We start from the raw sequence: 21,243 nt of genomic DNA, 5'->3' as shown, positions 1-21,243 counted from the left end.
ACAGACTCACATCCTGTGTGGATTGGGCAAAGAGGGGGAGCATAATGATTTGCAGATTGCTGTACTGCAAAAGTACAAAGGCTGTTTGAAAGCAGGCTGTGTGCTGTGTGAATCATATGCAGCCCTCTTGTCCCACCATGGAGATCAGTAGCAGGGTGTCAATCCTGTGATCCTCAGCTCGAAGTGGAAGTAATCATCCAAGTTATCCCAGACTGAACCCCGCACGAAGACTCCACACTCTGCGAGTTTACAGTATTTTAGGAGGCAGAAGTAGACAACCGATAATGAGGAACCCAATTGCCTTCCTGCTTTGGGATGTGCTTGTATGATTTGCCACGCACAGAGAAAAGATAACTTCCACTCAATTGCTCGCAGTGGTGAAAGGCTACTCCTGGGATTTGGGGTGGATATTAGAGACAGGGTCTCTCCTTGGCAACAAGACCTGCAGTGACATTACAAAACATCCCAGGTAGCTTATTTAAAAGACACAGATTGGGAAAGGCTGTCCAGCAGACATTCCTTAACAAGAGGCTATAGTCAGTAACAAGAAATAACAAATTGCATTTAAACCGTGGTAAGAAAAAGTGAGATTTCAGTCCCTAATTTCCAATTTCTTGTTAACAATAGGCCATTTGATATGAGAACCTACCCTGCTGGAAGTGCATCTCTTTGGCAGGTAGTCCAAAGGCAGTGGTTTCACTAAATAACAACTTGACACTCCTTCAAAATTCTTCAGATTCTGTTGATCTGTCACTGTGTTACACAACTCACTTTTCATCAATCCACTATGAAACAGCCAAAGAATGTTCAGTGTTTCTGCTATTACATTTCACTATTTGTTTTCGCAATCATGTAAGAAATAGGTTGGAACCATGCCCCCAACAGCAATGCAGATACTACTGACTCACAACAAGAGGCTTTGTGGCAAACATCACTGAATGCATGGACTTAATCCTAATTCACGCCAGTTTGAGAGGAAAACAAGGCCACAAGGTTACCATCTGAAAACTGTAATCAAGCAATTACTCCACTTCAGTGGAACTAAAATCAGTTTAGGAAAGATACACATGATTTGCCTCTATACTGCAAAGTTTAGGTCAATATTATATTCTTTCTCAGGACACTTGAAATGAAAAGAAAACATTTTACCTAGTAGAGTAAAAAATGAATGTCTAAATAAATACTGTTAGACCTGACTACATTCATTAGTTTCAACAATAAGCTACGACTTATGGTATCTTGAACATTTCTAACTTCCAGGGTGTCAGACCACAGTGTACATTTATACACTGAGATTAAAAAAGAAATAATAAAAAAATTGTTAGCACTGCCTCTGCAAAAATAATTTTAAAATAATTATGTTGTTAAGATGCTTCAGCAGTTACAGTTGAGAAGGTTTCAATTAATCAGCCACTTACTCAGACACCTCAACATGTGTATCAGGAATGAACTCAGAAGGGAGGGGAAAAAAAAGACAAGAAAATGCTACATTTGAAGGCCAGAAATAAGATTCACTCTAAGTTTACCTGAGACTTTGCAAATGATATTCAAACACCTAACAAAAGGTTTCGTACATAGGTAAGTGAAAACCAAGGAGAGAACCCATAGCTTGGTTCCCCATGCAGGATAGATGGAGGATACATTAAGGCATTTCAGAAGGAGCCCCAGCAGAGTAAGGACACTATCTCAATTTCCTACATGAACCAGCAGACAACAGAGGCAGCACTCAGAGAAGGAGCATTTGGGCAGAAAAATTAATACAGACAAAGGAGATGAAAAACCCAGAGAAGTAACTGAACTCAAGGTGAATTGAGGAAGCAGGACTGGATCATCTCTATTGCAGAGCTGGAACATTTAAGCACAGGTCCAGTGGCCAGGACTAAAAGATATTAATGAAGATATAACATAGATAAATCAAAGACAGATCTAGCTAACCTCATTTTTTAAAATAAAATGACCTATTTTCTCAACAAAGGACATGCAGCAGATCTAAGCTCTCTGAAGGTCAATAAAGTATTTCAGGCAGTGCTACAGCCAGAAATTACTAAACTTTGGGTAGGATATAGGATTAACTAAAGTGGAAATGATAACAGGTTGTGCTACAAGACAAGCCATGCTATTTCAGTGGGAGGGTCACTGAAATCTCCATCAGGATTGCTCTCATCCAATGTTTTTAGTAATTCCCTTAAATAATATTTGGGGAAATTGCAAAGTTGTAAGGCACATTATGTAAAGTGGCAAATTAGACCACCATACAGGAAGGACTGGATTAAACAGAGTAAGGCAGTAATTCATCAAGTCAACCAGGCTAAGATGTGGTTTCCTTTATCATGTATGAGCATCTGCAGGAAACATAGAAGGAGAAAACCTTCTATATCAGTGAATTTCAGGATGACTGCATTAACAGTTATGAGCACAAGGGAAGGAAGATATTTTACAATGCAGCAAAGTCGTCCCAGAGAAGAGAAGGAAGTATTAATGCTATTTGCACAAAAGGCTTGAATCCTGTGAGCATTGGCTGCCCCAGAAAAATGAATTCAAAGTGGAATAGATCCAAAGAAGGGTCATCGTTGCAGCCAGAAATATAAAATCCTTACATTACTGCAAATGAAGTGATGTTAACATAGCTAGCCTAAAAATGAAAATGCAGGTAAAATTTTTGTCTGTAAATTAATGTGGTAAACACTGAGAAAGGACAACAATTACTGAATGTAGGAAGAGTGTTTGACCAAGAACAGATGGAGGCAAAATGAATAGGAGCACCTTTAGGCTGGAAATTAAAAACAGAGTGCTAAGCCTCAGAGCAAAGGTGTTTTAAAACAAACCTCCTGATAGGATTATCAAGAGGCATAAAATCAAACTATTTAATCAGGTTTTGCATGGGATTATGTAGCTTGCCACTGAGATTAGTTTGGTTGGTTAGAGCATGGCGTTAATAATGCCAAGGTTGTCGTTTCCATCCCTGTATGGGCCACTCACTGAAGAGTTGGACTTGATGATCCTTGTCAGTCTCTTCCAACTCAGAACACTCTATGATTCTGTATGGTTCCTGGATACAGGAATTTTGAATCTTATAAAGTGGTCACTAATTCCTTAGAGTACATTATTACAATTTTTTACAGAAGTCCTGCACTAGAAAAATCATGATGCGATCATAAGTAATACATAGATTAGCTAGTTTCCCCTACTTATGTAAAATTGGTCCTTGAATACACTTGGCATAACATAATGGTAATTTATGGAAGTGCTTTTGTTCTAAGGCTTAAGAAAGTGCCAGAGTCTCCTTCATCAGCTTATATCTGCAGGCGTGATTCCCTTCTAATTCTTGCTGTTTCACACCTATGCAATTCAATTTTCCTAAGTGAAGCTAACTCCTGATTTATACTGTAAAAATCTGATCCAGTATTTCCTTTTGTAGCTGGGGCAGGTTTATTTTAATAATTAACATGAAAACCCGAAACCCTAATAGTATCACTGTGAAGATGTATTCAGAGGCATCAGTCAAGATAGGCCCTTGCTGCACCAGACTTTTCACAAATTTCTACTAAAAACTATTTAGCAGTATGACAATTTTATAATCTAAATAGATTGCTATTAAAAACAAACAAACAAACAAACAAAAACAAACAAAACAACAACAACAACAAAACAAACCAAAACAAAACCCCCCCCCAAAAAACCCCACAAAAAACCCCCCAAGAAAACAAAACAAAACAAAACAAAACAAAACCCAAAAAAAACCCACAAAAACACAAACAAACAAAAAAACCCCCACAAATAGGAAACTAAGTCTGAGAGAAAGATGTTTTCTCCAAGGTCAAAAAGCTGATCAGCGGCAGATGGAAAAGTATCTGCCACTAAGTGCTCTAAGCCTATATGTATTCTTTGAAGCCAGTGTAAGGAAAGGCAGGCTCAGGTCAAAAAGGAGCTGCAGCAAGGATAAATATAGCTATAGAATACATTTGTAACTGAACAAGTATGCATGATTTTCACTTGGAATTTTCTTTCAAAACCAGTTGAAGCCTCTGGGACAAAACCCCAAATGAATACCCTATGTTTTAAAATAGTAAATTAATTAACCTTGAAGATTACACCTTGATTCATACATAATTTTCTTTCTGCTGAATTGTTTATAAAAGGACATCTTGTCAATAGCCTAAAACTTGACTTGATACTTCACTAACAAGAATTCGCCTTTACAGCTTTGACAGGTTGTGCCAGTCTTTTTAAATCCTATTTTAGAGTTATTACAGTTACAGTGCTGCCCTGGCTAAATCACGGGCTTTCCTCAAGAATCCTCTTCTGGGTTTGCAGAATGCCAGAACCTGTTTCCTTCTCCAAACCTGCCCAATGCTGCTTCTGCAAATGGAAATGCTGATTTCCTGCAGTGTAAGGATGGAGCTTGGGAGGCAGAAAGGAGATCCAGGTCCCTTTCTGCTGGTGAACTGTCCTCTGGTAACGTCTTGTGTTCTTAACTGCACTATGGAAATGAGAACCACATCTCCAGCCTGGGAAAGGCACCCAGAGATGATTCCCAGCCTTGACACCAACTAGCGTGAAACCTCTGTGCTCTCAGACCACAGTGCACATTCAAAGCCCTTTGCTCTCTGTGGCAGACGAAAATTGTTGCCTTTCCCTTCCACCATCACAGAACTTGCATGTTTGGCAATGGCACCACATGAGCACCTTTGTTACGAGCAGGCTGGGGTCCTGCTTACGATGTGCACATCCTCTGATTTGTTGTAAGCTGGCAGAGCAGAGCACTCTCTGTGGAAGGTGGGTAACATCAGTATCAACTGCAAGACAGTAGACAGTGCTAGGCACAAAATAAGAGAAAGGTTCACAATGGAGGGTAAATTTGAGAGGACTGTAACATGCATGTCACATGCCTCAGTCTGTTCACAGCACACATAGGCATGCATAACCAGAATGCATCACACAGGGCAAAATACCTGATGGTCAGATAAATTCAGTATTCTGCTGAGCCTGTCACTTCCTGCAAACTGATTTATCTAATTCTTGGCCTATCATTAATAGCATTTGTTTACACAGTACACCACTCTCTCCTGATCCTATCACAATCTGCCTACTTACAAATCTACCACCTGGTAAATAAATAACTTGACCAGCGCTCACCAAATGAGGAATTTTTGTTCAAAATGGCAAACAAAATACATGAATCTTACAGATTTGTGTTGGGGATTTTGACTTTGTGTAAATCTAAAACTTGATGAAAATGCAAATCTCCATGAAAAGAGAGATGTGCAATATATTAACATGAAATAAATTAAGTAGTTCTGATATTGTTAGGTGATGTACACAAAGCGGGAGAAGTGAAAGCAGAATACAGTCTTTGTACAAAATTAGACATTGATTTTTTTAAAAATGCACTACATTCTTCCACAGAATGTACTCTAATGTCTATTGATTAATAACTGTCTTTTAAAAAAATATTCCCCTTTGATAAAACTGCTTTTAAACAGCTGTTATATTAAGGTTTTTCTTGACAATGAAGGTTGACGGGTAAGATTGCATCTTTTCTGTTAAAAAGAAATCAATATTCCATAACCTCAACCAGAATTTCCTGGCTTCAAAAAACTCTGGGGAACCTTTCAAATTTAGTGTCAGACACCTTCTTTTCCAAATATCTTTTTCATTTATGTTTATAGATTTATATGAAACATAGACATTATGTTTTTTTCCACTAATGTAAATGTCTTTAAACAAGCTGATGGTTTATTCATTTAGTGTTCATGCTATCTGTAGAATATTGGAAAGAAAAGAAAATTTTACTAGAGCTCTGAAGTCTTTTTAGGATAAAACAGCACACCACGAGTTCCTCAAATGCAAGGGCTTGTCTACTGGAAACATTTGTGGTTCTCCTGTCCATGTTTTCTAAGTGAATCCATATGTGGTGTGTCTTGCTGCCATGACAAAAAAATGCTCAGTTTCACTAGGGGGCTCTAAGAGAGTGTCAAAAAATGTTGGCAATCTAACTTAAATATATCTTTTTCTGGCATTCATATTAATTTCTACGACAGCAGAACAAAGGACTGGAGCAATACTTTGATATGATTCCAGAAGCATTGTATAATCAGACTTAAAAACCACTACACTTGAGTAGGAGATGTAACTTGGCTGAATTGCTTACACCTGTTTTCTTTTAGAGGTCTAAATTAGTTGAGCACTGCTTGGGCAGTGCTTTTTTGTCCTGAGTACTCTCCCCAGCACAACAACACCTGGCACTAAAGGAGGTCAGCAAGCACATGCTCACCCACATCTGAAAAACCCATTTAGGCAGCACTGAGACAACATCTGTATACAGTGGGTGCTGGGTGAGAGGGAGCCAGAAGTGACCTCGTGAGCCTGCCTGCCCCAAAAGAACATTGCCAATTACTGTCTTGATTATCAGAGTTATAGAATTTGCAGTCCTTGATTTTCTGCCTCGGGAAACACTGGAATTAAAATTGCTCAGTAGAACTTAGTCATTGGTATTTGGTTAGTTATTTCAACCTCTAAACACTTTAGCCTTAAGAGTTCAAGTAAGTTCATGTTCAAAGGATCTCTTAAAAATACACAGCTAAAAGTTGAAAGACTTGCTGGAGATTCCAATTTCTAAGGATTATTTCCTGTTTACTTTTCATACCAGCTAGCTGAATTCTCACATTTCATCTTGGAGGCAGAACTCAACTGTCTGCAGAGGACATACTTTGTTTTCTTACACTCAAACAGGCAAACTCAAGATAGGCAAACTCCTGGCTCTGTTAACTAAAAAGGTAGAGCAATAAACGTGAGGTAGAGAAAGCCATCTTAGGAGAGGGATGTGGACTGGAGCACAAGGAACTCCTTTGTTCCAGAGTGTAGGAATCAAAACATTGAAACTGCTGTGGTATTTTGGGTATTATCCAAAACAGCAGAGTCGCTAGTGAGAAAATGAAAACTGATCCATTTCAGTAGAACAATTTGTACCTTTTATGCTACTACATTCATGCACAACAATCAAAAGGCGAGAATCTGCAGTCCTTAGTCTTGCTTCTCACCAAACTAGGAGTTTTACACTGCTTATGAAATAAGACATGTTTTTGTTGGTGCTTTTAAAGACAGACAGACGGATTACATTCAGCCATGGGCCACAGGAAGGACGACAGAAAAAAAATAGTAAGGGTATTTGTTAAGACATTGACCTTTCTAGAAGGATTGTAAGGGCTTGAGAAACTTCCAGAACAGAAGTTCACCTCAACATATTTTAACATTATCAGTGGTGCATTTTTCTATATGCAGCTGTACTTGCACCCTTCCTTCTGCCACTGGCATACTCCTTCACCAGCTATTATGTAGAATATATTTCAGACTGACAAGAACATCTCTCTGTGCATACCCAGTGATTACATACAGTTTTACTTGCAAATAAAAGAGGGTAAGTGTAAAACCAGTGCATAGATTGAGCACTAGGATAGTGCATTTCTGTTGGTTCACTAAAAAAATGGCCTTTAAAGAGGAGAAGTACATGCATTTTTTGCAATAAAGATTTGAGTCAAAATGGTTTGAACAAATGCCCTCATCAGTATAAATGAGATTGTCTACATATGAATTGACATGTAAACATGTTTTTCAAAGCATCCTCATAACTTTCAAAGCCTTCAGGGACTACAGGAAAAACACAGTAATATGGCAAATGTTATAAGTCTCCAGAATAACTCTTATCCCATTTATGTTTTGATTCTGTCACCACTATCCATCTATCCTTATCCTGAGGCAGTAATGAAATACAAGACTTGTTTCAAACACAGAAGAGTAAGCACTGTACTTTGAAAGATATAGTTAACTAAACTGAGCCTGGACTACCATCAGTGCATTAAATGTTTTGCCAATTTTAATCCAAACTCACACTGCTATAACTATTTTGGAGCTCGTCTTCCATTAAAACTGTGGAGTGACCAGGGCACATGGCAAAGCAATTTTCATTGCTTTGCCATGTGCCAAATTTTAGGTATTCTGCTAAATTTTAGGTATTCTTACTTTAACACAGTGACATTGGTATGGGAAAAAGTGGTGAAGGTTCAATTCACAAAGGGTGCATTTTTCAAAAGTTCCTGAGTCACACATGAACCTCCAGGTAGATTTTATCATGTCCACATGATTCAGGAATATTGTATTCCAAAACCCTGAAGATTCTGTAAGCATTAAGATGTGAGAAGTGTTCATGTATGGCCCTACTATGCCAGCAGAAGTTTATTTTCAATACTACTTATGCAGAAATAGCAATCTACCTCAATCAATTTGATACTATTTCTCATGGCTCTTGGAGTAAGACCAGCAAAAATCACTGACAACCAAAAAAAAAACCCCTTTAAAAATTGTATTAGCAACACGCTATAATATTAGTTCTATACCTGCAGAGTCCTTGACTGTTCATTTGACTTTCTCCTTTTAGGACACAAATATTCTATTATTTTTTTAGAAAATGTAATTTTGTTTGATTTCTGTTTTTTAAGGATATCACAGAAGTAAGAAGGCAAACAAGGGTGAGAAGGGAACCCAGAATACAAATATTTTCCACTTAATATATATGTCATTTTTGTTTGTTAGGGTCAAAAGTTTATCTGAATGCAGTTTAAAAGCTACAGAATGAATTGGAGATACAATCTTTTACTGTAGTTGGCTTTTTAATCCACCAAGTAAATGGACGCAGAATGCACACATGAGGAAAATGTGGTGGAAATTGTTATACAAAGGGAAATTAAAGAGAAAAATGTCTGGCAGGCTGACCTATTGCAAGGGATCTCACTGAAGAAAGAGCTTTGTATTTGCTGCGCAGGGAGACAGGTGGGAAGGGAAATGAGATGGGCAGGCAGAGGAGGGACAGGCAGACACAGGATAGTAGTGCCATGCAGCACAGCTCTTCCCTCCCGTCAGCAAGCCTGCCAGTCTGGGAAAACACTGCCCTGTCTGTGTACAGCACGCTGAGTGAAAAACCCCCTTTGTCTCCTCTACAGCATGGCTCTGCCTATCTTTCTGTCATGAGGGACACTTTGTGATGTTAAATTATACATAAATATCAAGTAGGACTTTCTGTCAGAAATGAAAAGCTAATCATCCAGTAACATGATTTAGTGATACTTATAATCAAAATAGAGAATTAACTACCACTGTTTGAGCAATTCAAACTGTGCTTTCTATATGAGTTCATCTCTACTGACAAAGAATAATAGAGGCTTAACAAAATGTTCTCCTTCCTGGGGCAAGGGGAATGCAATATTTATCTGCAGTGGTGTCCAGGGGGACATCACATGCCACAATCAATTACCTCATAAAATAGTATAAAGTAAAGTGGTGGCAATTTAGATAATAACATGGAAAACTAGTTTACAAGAAGAAATAAAATGCTAACCAAATTAGAAAGTTCCCAGTTTCATCAGCTCACAGGATTACCAAAACTCGTGTGCTTAATTCTACCAACTTTATTGTAATCTTTTCTTTTTTTTTTTTTTTTTTTTGAGCTATGGAGGTACCTAGAATAGAGTCTATAGTTAGGCATGAAACCACAGAAACTTAAAATGAACACAGATTCTTTATTTTCCTTCAAAACAGACCATTAATTCTGAAGTCTCCTGAATTCTCTGTGTGGCAATATCCTGACAAGTTTTCAGACATTTCTAATAAAGAATTCATCTCTGAATGAAACCTGGGGAATGGTAGTTCTGCCTTTTTGCTTTTATGGTTCTTTGGTACTAAATGCCCCATGTCCTCTTACTTAAGAACATAATCTTTGGAAACATATGGGGAAAATCTTTCAGTGAAGAGGCTAGGATTGCTACAGAAAACACATGGAAGGAATCCATGACAGCAATGTGACTGGAACAGAAATGGTACACAACTTATTTACTACCCCTCTGCTTTTTCATCTAGAATCACACTTCCTTTTTTTGACTCTCTGGCTGACAATGAACACCAATTTAACTCAGCGTTTTGAGAGTGCCACTCACTATAAAAGACAGTTTTCTCTTCATGTCCTTACAAAGGGGTAAATACATTCAATTACCTCACCATAATACCTCTCCTAGTACTGCAGAAAAATGCTTTGCTCAATATTGTCAAATAAAACTCAAACACATGTAGACACAAAATCTGGGATTGGTAAAGTACTTAGGTTTTTCTTTTAGAAAGGGAGTTTTTCTGCAATGATTGGAGATTCTTTGGCTTCCTCAAGTCTTGTAACTCATCATATACACACATCTAAGATTTCTTGTGGTCTGCTATTAAATCCAAGTATTAGAATACAGACTGATGTTAGGTGTAAATTTGTTCAATACATTTCATCTACAAGGAATACAGCAACAACTTTACTCCACTGAGATGGAAAGTTCCCCCAGGGTCTGCAGAGAGGTGCAGCACTGCAGCAGTAGGAACTGTACACAGTCTCACAGTACAGTCCCTGACTTGTGAGGGAACTGAAGAACTTGCCTTCAAAGAGCTGAGGGGTGTGGAAAGGGGACTGCAAATTGAGATGAGAGACTTGTGCAACTAAACAGGTATGCAGTATCTGTTTATTTAAATGCAATGTAATGTAATTATACCCATTTTCCTGTACAGCTAACTCTCACTGGAAGTTATACTACTGTGCAGTCAAAATATTTGAACAAAAATATGAACAATCCTAAGGCATAGACCTTTTTTACTCTTCTTGTATAAATCAATGTATGGACGATTATGTAGAGCATACATTTAAATTTTGATTAATGACACTGTCAAGTGGATCTATACCTGAGAAACTCATCAAAGGTAGAAATGTAACTAAAGTGATCTGTCTATAGTGGAATTTGGTATGGTGTTTTCTCCTGGTATATTGCTAATATTTAGGCAAAGTGCATCAAAACTCTTCCATGAGGTAAACAAAAAATCAGTTGCACTACTTCTAGTGAATGTTGGTTAGAAACATAATGCAGCTTTAAATAGCTATAAATTGATAAAATTGACTCAGTGAAAAAAAAAATAATAGTTGACTGGTCAAATCATAAAGCAGATTCAGGTTTGGTAGAGACTCTCTAGAACAGCTATGCTTCACCTTTTTCCCCTATGCTGAAATGCATTACTGAGGCATTGAGGATCCTTTATATAAAACTACACAGGATGTTTTTGATGGCTAAGCATATAAGGGAATGGTTAGGTGTTGGTCCTGGCAATTCAAAGTACGCAGGAATGCAGCCATCTTGCAGTCCCTGAAGCTCTGCTTCAGGAGCAACACTTCAGAACTTGTTACTCTCTTCACAATTAATGCAATTAGAGAACACATCACCCATCCTCCCCTTTCCAGTAAATCAAATGGTGCTCCTTATAGAAACAGAATCTTTTCAGCAGAGTGCTCTTGTCACAGGGAGCAGCTGGCTGCTCTTACATGACCCAGGACTTTAATGTGGCTGGACAAGCAGAGCAAGGCTACAATGGAAGTACTTTTAGCCAGATATAACCAAGTATCCACTTACTGTTGGTTGCATAACATATGGCGGATGAGGCATCCATGAAGTACTCTGGACCTGCACATCAAATACTTTTAATTAGCATAGAAAAGTTTAAAACTTAAAGATTTATTTGAAAATATTCTCTCTATTACAAGTGAGGTGCTAATTTTTACAAAAGACCTAAGTCTTATAACTCAAACCAAAATTAATTTATGCTTCATAAAGTTAGTGACAAAGGAAAAAGCTTTCAAATTTCATTTGATAATGTTTTTCACCAAAATCAGAAGTCTGAGTGATTGCACCACTTCTATGAATCACAACATTTTATCTCATAAAGCAGTCTTCAATATTCCATGTTGTCCTATTCTTTCATTTGCATTGTTTGCTTTCATCCATCAATATAATCATGAACATGTCATCCAACCGACAGTGCAGGAGACATAAAATGTTCAAAGTTTATTTTCAAAAGTACCTATATTAAGTTTTACAGAGATCTCAGAATGACTTATTCAGTTTCCAGTAAGAACTGCAGATCTAATTCAGAGTACTTGAAAATTATTCAAATTGAAAGCTTTCACAGCAAAGCTGGCTTAAGTCTGCCCCTCCAGGATCATTCTCAGCTTCAGCATCCTGGAGTCTATTCCCACCAGGACTCCATATGCATCACCAAAGACTTTCTTTGTTGTTCTGCCTTATGACTGCCATGTAACATATTTCAAGGATATAACAGTTTTACTAAGAATTAGACATGTTATAGAGTGTTTGCATATTTGTGGTGGCATCTCTGAGCCATTACTCCCATTTGTGCTATGTGTGAGTGGCCCACATGCTATCATAACTCAGGCTCAGCCCCAAGAATTGTACATTTTTGTTTCCTTTTGCATCAGTCTGGGCACCACAACACACAAGTACACAAAAGATGTAGCTGTGCTAGAGCCATCAGAGGACACCTCACTTGCTGTCACAGAGATGCATGTGTAGCACCTCAGACTGAACATGACCAGGAATAACAAGGAGAAAGCTACCAGGTCCCACTTCTCCATATGCCCTGTGATTTTGTTCATGAAGAAAGTGTGAAGAATTAATGGTGTAACAGTGTGCTCAAACATTTTTATATGTTTATTAAAGTCTATCAGCAAAACACCTCTAGAACCAAAACCAGCACACCCACATGCGAACACACCTCTACTACAACATTTTCTGCTGTGAATCCCCAGGAGCCAAAACACACTAGAGCTGCCACAGCTTGCTGCTGCTCATTGCTCCCACTCTTGCACCACTACAGCTCCTTCACTGTGCCAGAACAAATGTCTTTGGGCTTACACTGCAAACTATCAAAGGAAAATGATACGGGTTAAAAAAAAAATAAAAATGAATGGTTTTGGTGCAAATGCATGAAACCACAAATTGATGTAATGGTTCAAACCAGAATGGGAAAAGGAGAGCAAATGTGAACTGTGGAGCAGTGATGAAAGTAAGTGCCTGGGTGGGCTGAAGTCACTGGCCTGAATAGGAAGTAGTATGGCTCTTAAGCCAGCTTTGCTACCAAGAAAATCACATGTGAGCCGCATTTGTATATCTCTGGCATTGACTCTTCTTTGGTGCTGCCATTACTGAAATTTACTGAATTTACCTCATCAAAACAATTTCTGTTTGGCAAGTACTACATAGCCATCTAAAATAAAATAAAACAGAAGTCAAAGAATAATTTTTCTTGGAAGATCAGGTTTGAAGTAGAATAACTCTCCAGAATTACCTGTAAGCAGTACCATACCATCTGCTACCCCCCAGCCCCAACAAACCAAACCTAACATTAAGAACAATCTACCATGCAGCTTTGAAGGTTTGGATAGCTTATTTCAGGTTAGACTCAGGGTTAGAAAAGAGCTGATGGCACAGGAGAGGAATAACTAAAATTGGAAAATGTATAGTCAATGACCAGCTTCTGTGAAGTGATAAGTTATCAGACAATGGCTAATAATAAAAGTATACAATCTGGTTTTGACTTCCATCTCAGAAAGCCAAACCAAGACAATAATTTCCCAGTGGAGGTCTGAGAGGGATATACTGAAAAGAGAAATTGTGAATGACATGGCACATAGCAGACTAAAGAACAATTTGAGGATGCTCATCCTCAGGTAATTTGCTTTGTCAGGGATTACTGGATAAAAATGAATACTTTTAAAGGATGCAGTTACTGGAAAAAATACAGCTGAGGTCAAAAGGTCAAAGTATAATGCAGTCAACATAAATTATTAAGAAAAAAACAAACACTTAAAAAAGTTTTGGCTAATGAAGGGGAGCCAAAATGAGGAAACAGTTCAATAAGACTGCTAAGCCTCTGGTGTTGTCAACTGGAAATTAAGCAAAATGTTGTTTATCAGAGAAGCTGACTGAAATTAAGAATTACAGTGGCTTTCATTACTGCTGTAAAGAATGCAGGAAACAATTAAAACTCTTCCCAATGATACCTGAATATTACTAGAGAGCCCTTTGTTTTAAGTGTGACTCAAGAGTGCAAGCACTCACACAATTTTCTGCCTTCATCCACATCCAAAACATAATTAACTGGGAAACAGAGTAGACAAGTGCATATCTGACGTACCTGATATGTAGAGACAGGGGAAGCAGCAATGAATGGCGTGATTGATGTCTGTGGAATCATGCGGTTTGTTGGAATACTGTACGGTGAGGAATAAAATCTGCAAACAAAGAACAAAAGCGAGATTTTTTTGAACCTTTTGACTACTTAGGCTCTGACTAAATAATTCACTGCCTCCTGGGCAAAGACAAAAAGTGTCTACCCAGGTAATTATGTCCATCTATTTTCAAAACCACAATAAAAAAGATGTGATGGCTCCATTGAGCAGATCTTGAAAATGGAAAGGAGGAGGAATATTTACACAAAGCATATTTTTTTTTTTCACTTCAACTAGCACAAATATAGAATTTCACAATATAAGAAGCAATTATCTGAAATGCAAAGGCAGCTGATTTTCCTGGGCACTAGCTAGTGAAAGGAAATTTCTTACATGCTATTGAAGACAACATTACTGATTTCATTTTTACACAGAGTGCTGTTTTCTTTTCATATCCTAGTGCTTCAGTGCTGAGAATAACATATTCTATATACATGCCTGAATTATTTTATTAAGGGGTGGCTACAAAAACTCTGGCTGAAATTTTTGTATTCATCTAGGCAGAGAGCAAAACCCCCCTTTTCTAGTGAAATGTATCAGGAATTATGAGGCTAAATGCCCCAGGCAGCAATGAAAATCTCAGATTCAGTTGGTTTTATTTCTACTGTTGCATGCTATGAACAGAAGCTGCACCATCTCTTGCTTGATGGTAATAAATGTTATATTCTTTCTTCTTCCCTGTGGGTTAATGATTATTGATAAAATTATCACTTGGAAAATATCGTCACTACTGCTGGATTGTGTTAGTACTTAATACGTGTGTGCTTGTAAAGATTTTTGCATTTGCCCTTTTTGTAGTTTTAACTGTAAGCCAGAACAATAAAATTGCTCAAAAAGAGAATGTTTGTGGTTTTACAGTTATCTAAATGCCTGTATTTTGGACTCAGAGAGAAACATTCATGTGCAGTGTTCTTTTGTATGATTTAAATCTCATGTGGCTCTTTCTCATGTAGGATGCACCAGTAAGTAACAGAAGATTCTGCACAGTGAAGTGGATTGCATTCCCTCTCTTTTTATATTTTTTCCCCCTCCCTACTCTGAGGCAATCAACAGTAGCTTTCCATGAGAGCTATGCAACAACAACAAAAAATCATTACTGGTGTTTAAACAAGTGCTCTATTTCCTGATCTCCCTGGCATCACAGATTTAGTACTAATCAGTCTAGTTCAGACTGGATGCATTCATTCTGGATGCAGGCTCAAATAACCACCGACTTCAACCAATAGCCTTGGAAAAACACGCTGCTCTCTTTGAACATTGGGCGGAAACATTCAAAGTTAGGAGGGGAGAGGGAGACAGAGAAGCAATCATTTGTTCTTTCTATTCCAAATCAGATTTTAAAATGCCAAAAGCAGCAGGTGGCATCTGAGTGATTTTTTGTTTAATAGAAATATAATGCTATTTTAGGACCATTTATCTGTCCTCACAATGCTCACACAGAGACTATTTTAAAATCGTGCCTTTGCCCAATTTTATATATATCCTATTATGAGAACTTAGAGGCATTTGTATCCCCATGCTTATACCAAATAATAAGTTCACACAACATCGAGGGAGAAGAGATTTTTACACCACTAGGCAGGTTCATCTATGGCACAAGCACAATGCATGTCATCTAACTCCTTTTGCAGGATATTCCTGCATCCAAATCAGTTAACCAGAAATCACTTGGGCTATGCTCTTGCTAGGTGGATCAACTAAGAAATGTTCTGTGCAGCAAATGAAAATAGTCAATGGCAGACTGACAGAATTGAGTCTATGGGTAAAATGTATAATGTATAGAAATACAAATAAACCTCTTAAACTAAAAGATAATATAAAACCAAAACTCTTTTGAGACAACCACACATTTTTGTTCATTCTTTTCATAAACCTGGCTCTGATGCTCGGCTCATACTCATAACCACGTATGAACCGCTCAGACAAAGACAAGTACAGGGAAGAAACAACTTTCCATTTGGAAGTAGTGCTGACTCTTTGGAATAAACTCTCCAATAAATCCCAGAAAATACTAACAAATTTACAGAAAATGTGTGCTAAGCCAAGAACTTGACAGACAGCTTGCCATTTCAGTTTCAGCTTAGAGATGCATTTATCTGAACAGTACACAAGCCTGTAGAATATATACTACGGTAATGTGGAAAATACAGCCCTTCCAACAGCCCTGCCAATACCATTTATCTGTCGCCGTTTGGAATGCTCTCAAATAATCATCAAATAAAACATACTAGCAGGACACTCAGCTGTATTGGGAAAATTCATGCCCAAGGGCATCAAGGAAGAGAAAGGAAGAAACTCGGATGCTGCAAATGACAATGCATGAAAATCCAGTTCATATATTTCAATTTTAATAATAATAACGAAAAATCAAGTATAACAATCTCAGTCACTGCAACAGGCTGCAAAAAATAATTTTGCAGTCAGGAATTTCTTACATCAAGAGACAAAGGCTTGTCTTTTTTCCTCAGTGTTACTTGTGGCCAAAAGGACCTAATAATAAAGGATGTGGATGTCTCTGCCATATGTGAAGTAGAATGGTGTGATGAAGATAGAGGTTTCCTTGCTGGGGATGGACTCAAGGAGATCTCCCCTCACGTATGGGATGGTCAACCTGCCACACTACTGGAGTAATTTGCTGCCAGGGCAGGGTTCACTGACAAAGAGGGCACAATACGCCCTCACCCATGGGATGCCAAGGCATCTCCCTAAATTCCCTTCACATACAAATGGGCTAATATCCTCATACGTAACTGGCATAACTGGCATGCTGGGGATCTATTAAGAGACAAAGGGAACAAAACCACAAAAACAGAGTGGCCTGTTCTGGCACAAACCCTACAGCATGATAAGAAGATTTGCAGCTGAGGACCTTACTATATTCAGTCTTTCCCTTCTTTTTTTTCTTTAGGCTTAGAGAGAGGTGAAATGAGGTGGAAGATGCATGTTGTAAGTTCATTCAAGGGAATACAGGACTCTCAGTCATCAGAACATCTACATGAGAAAGAGGAGTGGAAAGAGATATGAATAATATCTCTGGCCTTGACTTGTTTTAGATGTATTAAATTATGCCTCCTAGTTTCCTGGCATTAAAATGCACAGTGTATCTAGTACAATGCAGTAGGTATTGTGAGAGCTGTAAGCTTTGTGAGGTGGTTGTCCTGTGAAGTCTAAGGAGAGTTCATCAGAAGGCTCAGCTGCATTTTCAGCAAATGCAGTTTGCATCCTTACACTGGTCATGCAGTTTTTTGCAGGTGAAAGACAATGTCCCTGCTCCTCAGCTGCAGTAGCAATGCTAGGAGCACAAGCATGCAGGGGGCATAGGCAAGGCAAAATAGACATGACCCTTGTACTAAAAATGGACTTTTTTAGCATGCTTAGATTCCATAAGCAAAGGGGAAACTCATCACTAGTAGGCAAAAAGATGCTCCTGGAAGTTCCTGACGGGGGGTTTATAAGGGGCTCAAACCCCCACATTTTTATGTGATGTTAAAAGAAGCATATTTCCAGTACATCATCAGGCACACAGAGGCACTGCTTTAACAACAGTTTCTGTTGCTTAACAGACAAAGCACATACCAACCCTCCCTTTGCATTCGGGTACTGCATTATCTGCAGTGTCTGGTCACTTCTTCCCTGCCAAAAAAGTGGAAAAAAATTCCATATGGTTCCCATTCTACTGGGGAATGTTCAAGCTTCCAGACAAAATCTGCACAAGAGCAAGATCCTATTTGTGCTGCAATAAACACCATTTGCTCATGCCTCGTGCCTGCGGGCAGTACTGAAAAAGTTAGATTCATAAATAGTATCCTGGGGCTCACATAATGTAAGAGTATTACCAAGCATTATCAAGGCAGCAATTTTCTGTTGCAACAAGGCACACAGTCAGATGTTGGAGTTGGAAAGAAACTATCTGAATATTGAGCCCACTGGCCAGCAAATGCACAAAATTGTCCCCCAGATATGAGATACTAAACTGATACAGTACATTGCAATCTTAGTCAAATGGCCAGGAGGACTCCAGCCTCAGGAACATTTTAAATGAGCTTCCTTACAGTGCAAGTACAAGAGCTCTATCCTGTTCCTTATATGAGTGCATAAAACTACTAAAATAATGTTAATGCCACAAATTGAAAAATCAATAGCATATTACAATAGGCACACTACTCCCCAAAATAAAACCTGAGTACCTTTGTAAATACAATTCAGGAAAGGCTGATTATTAAAAAAAAAAAAAAAAAAAAAAAAAAAAGGAAAAAAAAAAAGAAAAAAAAAAAAAAGAAAAAAAAAAGGCAGAGTGGTTGCCAAGTGAAAAGATCTTATCTACTGAAGTGTGTGCTTCCCATATCTTCAGTATGTCATACTGCAATGCTATGGTACACTATGGGCTGGATTCTTCACTCCATTATACCAGTTTTATGCTGATGTAACTCCACTGGATGCTTAAACAGAGCTACACGGGCATAAAAACAATATAATGAAATGGAGAATCAAGCTTTACAATATAATAGACTCAGAAGAAAATCATCTATTCCTTAGTGGGGAAAAAAAGTCATAGTTATTTTTAGTGAAAGCCTCTCTCACACTCTCTTTTGTTTTATTCCTGTTGTAGATTTTCAAGGCAAATATGCAGTTATATGGTAATAAAAGTGATTGTATGACACCATGAACAATAAGAACCTACCTTTTCATTTGGAAACAAGAGTCCAGATTCTTCCCTGAGGTTTAGTTATGGCCCAACTCAAAACCTAATATAACCCATGCCTCTTAAGGAACTGTGAATTTTAAATACCACCTCATGACAACTGCTGCAGAGACATGTTTCTCTAGTAAGCTTCCATCCTCCGCATAATCCTGCGTGGACTTAGCAACTTCGATGCATCCAAATGCATCTATCAGCCTTATAAAGAACTCTAGTAAATGTCAGCATGTGCAGTTAATCTTTCTTTTAAAATTTTGTTGGTGGTTCATAACTCTTCTGAATTATCACCTTGACTTGGTATCTACATTTCTCCTCCCCAGACTCAGTTCACTGAGTTCCACCATGGTGGCCCCAGGTAAATGCCACAAGGAAAAGACCTTGTTTTGTACATCTTTGGGTGGCATTGCTCCATGCATACCTTGGTGGCTCAGCCCACGTTACAGCCAAAGTATTCTGCACCCTTTTAAGTACAGGGTGGGTGTGGGCACAGCATCAGCTCTGTGCTCACTTCCACACTGCCCTTCCCATGAGGAAGATGCCACTTTGCTGAGTTAACCTGAGTTACTTCATAGAGCTTAAGAGCCTTTAAGTCTCTTTCACCATGGCCACACACCAAAGGCTGTGTCTTGCGTCAGCAAGCAACAGATCACATTTACACATTTCACTAGCAAAGCATCAAGGTGCTCACAGAACTTACTTAAAAAAAAAAAAAAACAAAACAACCTCTTGAGCTAGAGTTTCACTGTACTTGCAAGTAAAGAGGCTTATGAAAGAACAGAAAAAAACTTAAAACTACAGGATATGCAGAAATTACTGTCTGAATGTCTGGGGAGATTAAAAAAATCCTGTTGGACCAAAAGGGACTTGGTGATTCTTATGATACTGCACACAATCAAGATCTCACTACAAGAGCATTTTGAATGATGGTTTAGTCCTGATAAAACTGAAAATATTTTGACACTTTAGAAAAAAGACATAAGTCAAAGTAGTAATTACTTGTCACTCTTAGAGAGATATCTGGTACTGTAATTTAATTAATTTCTTGCCTTAAAAATGAAAGAATATTTTAAAAACCTACAGAACTGAAATTCTCCACTGGGTACAATTTATTTACCCAATGATCAGTGACAGCATGTTCAAACAACTGAGTGACCAAACCACCTGAGTAGCCTGAACACCATGGGTGTTCTTTGATATAAATAATGTCTGATACTGATATAACTTTCATAACTTCAAAAGAATTATCCTTGAATAAAAATTATATTAGTCTCAATGGATCATTCAAACTATGGTTTCCAAAACACTCATACAAAAGACATGCAGGAATTTATATGAAAAAAAGCCAGTTATCCACATGAAACACTGGTGGATTATGAATCAGTGATGTGTTTATTTATATATTATAATGTTTTACTGCCTGAAAAGTAAGACAATAGAGAGGAATGACTCATTTGGAGGTCAACACAGGGAAACAGAAGCAGAGAATTCTGAAATCACACCTACAAACAACCTTTCTATTCTTCTGAGTTTGGCCTCTTCCTCTACAACATAGGAATATCACAAGTCCTACAAAATTACTGCTTGTAAAGGAAAATTAAGCAAAATAGACTATTATTACTGATTTTTATTTTTTTAACTATTAGGAATGTTAGGGTTTTTTTTCCTAAATGCTTTAACTAGCAGTTCCCTAACAAATATTCAACAAATAAACCCATTCTTATTTATATCAATAAATTCCTCCTTCAGCTGGAGAACACAGGTGGGAGTACACATGGAATCTGACAATCATATCATACATCTCTCTGATAAATAAGAGTGACTGTCAAAGAGTACAGGGCTAAACTTCCTGCCTTTTTTCAAATTGTTGTTAACCTAGCTGAAAATAGAGCTAAATTTCAAGGATATGTTTTTCTAGTTTATGAAATAATTGGAAATGTAATCATGCAGGTAAATAATATGGTGATGTAATTTCACTGCTCAATTTGAGAAAAAAATTGCAATTCCTTGTGTCAGCAAATGGTAGCTGAGAAATAAAGAAGAGTGTTGCTCAGAATTTTACCCTTAAATCCCATCTGCTTACACACTAATTTAAGGCTTTCTCCCTGTCTGGCATTTTTATTCAGACAATGCCATGGAAGGCAGCCAGCCTGAAGAAAGAACCCCAGATGAAGTAACAGCTCTATTTTTCAAAATAGGTTGGAATCTTCAATGATTATTTTAACAAAAGCCAAGTCAGTAAAGGGAAACTTTACTGGTTTCCACTTCATGACAGAGAGAGATTAAAAAGACATCTACTAACATTTGCCAAATAGAGATGGAAACTATTAGGAAAAACAACTTCCCATTCAAATGGATATTGCAAACAAGAAGGCATAAAAAGAAAAGG

At 37.9% G+C, this 21,243-nt stretch overlaps 1 protein-coding gene across 6 annotated transcripts in view; it reads right to left on the bottom strand.

Annotated features, from left to right (window-relative positions):
- RBMS3 (RNA binding motif single stranded interacting protein 3) overlaps window positions 1–21,243 on the bottom strand; it is a gene marked incomplete at its 3' end in the record, with an annotated part of 441,712 nt that overhangs the window by 55,153 nt on the left and 365,316 nt on the right. For all 6 annotated transcript variants that reach the window (XM_083873885.1, XM_083873884.1, XM_083873887.1 and 3 more), the window contains exons 9-10: window positions 14,065–14,161; window positions 11,484–11,534 (exon numbers count right to left, since the gene is read on the bottom strand). In XM_083873885.1, coding sequence (XP_083730011.1) covers window positions 11,484–11,534; window positions 14,065–14,161 — 148 coding nt within the window. The remainder of the gene's footprint in view (window positions 1–11,483; window positions 11,535–14,064; window positions 14,162–21,243) is intronic.

Source organism: Zosterops lateralis, assembly GCF_965231275.1.
Source record: "Zosterops lateralis genome assembly, chromosome: 1".
NCBI lineage: Eukaryota > Metazoa > Chordata > Aves > Passeriformes > Zosteropidae > Zosterops > Zosterops lateralis.
The sequence above is the reverse complement of the archived record's forward strand: the minus strand, read 5'-3'. Positions and strand labels throughout refer to the sequence as shown.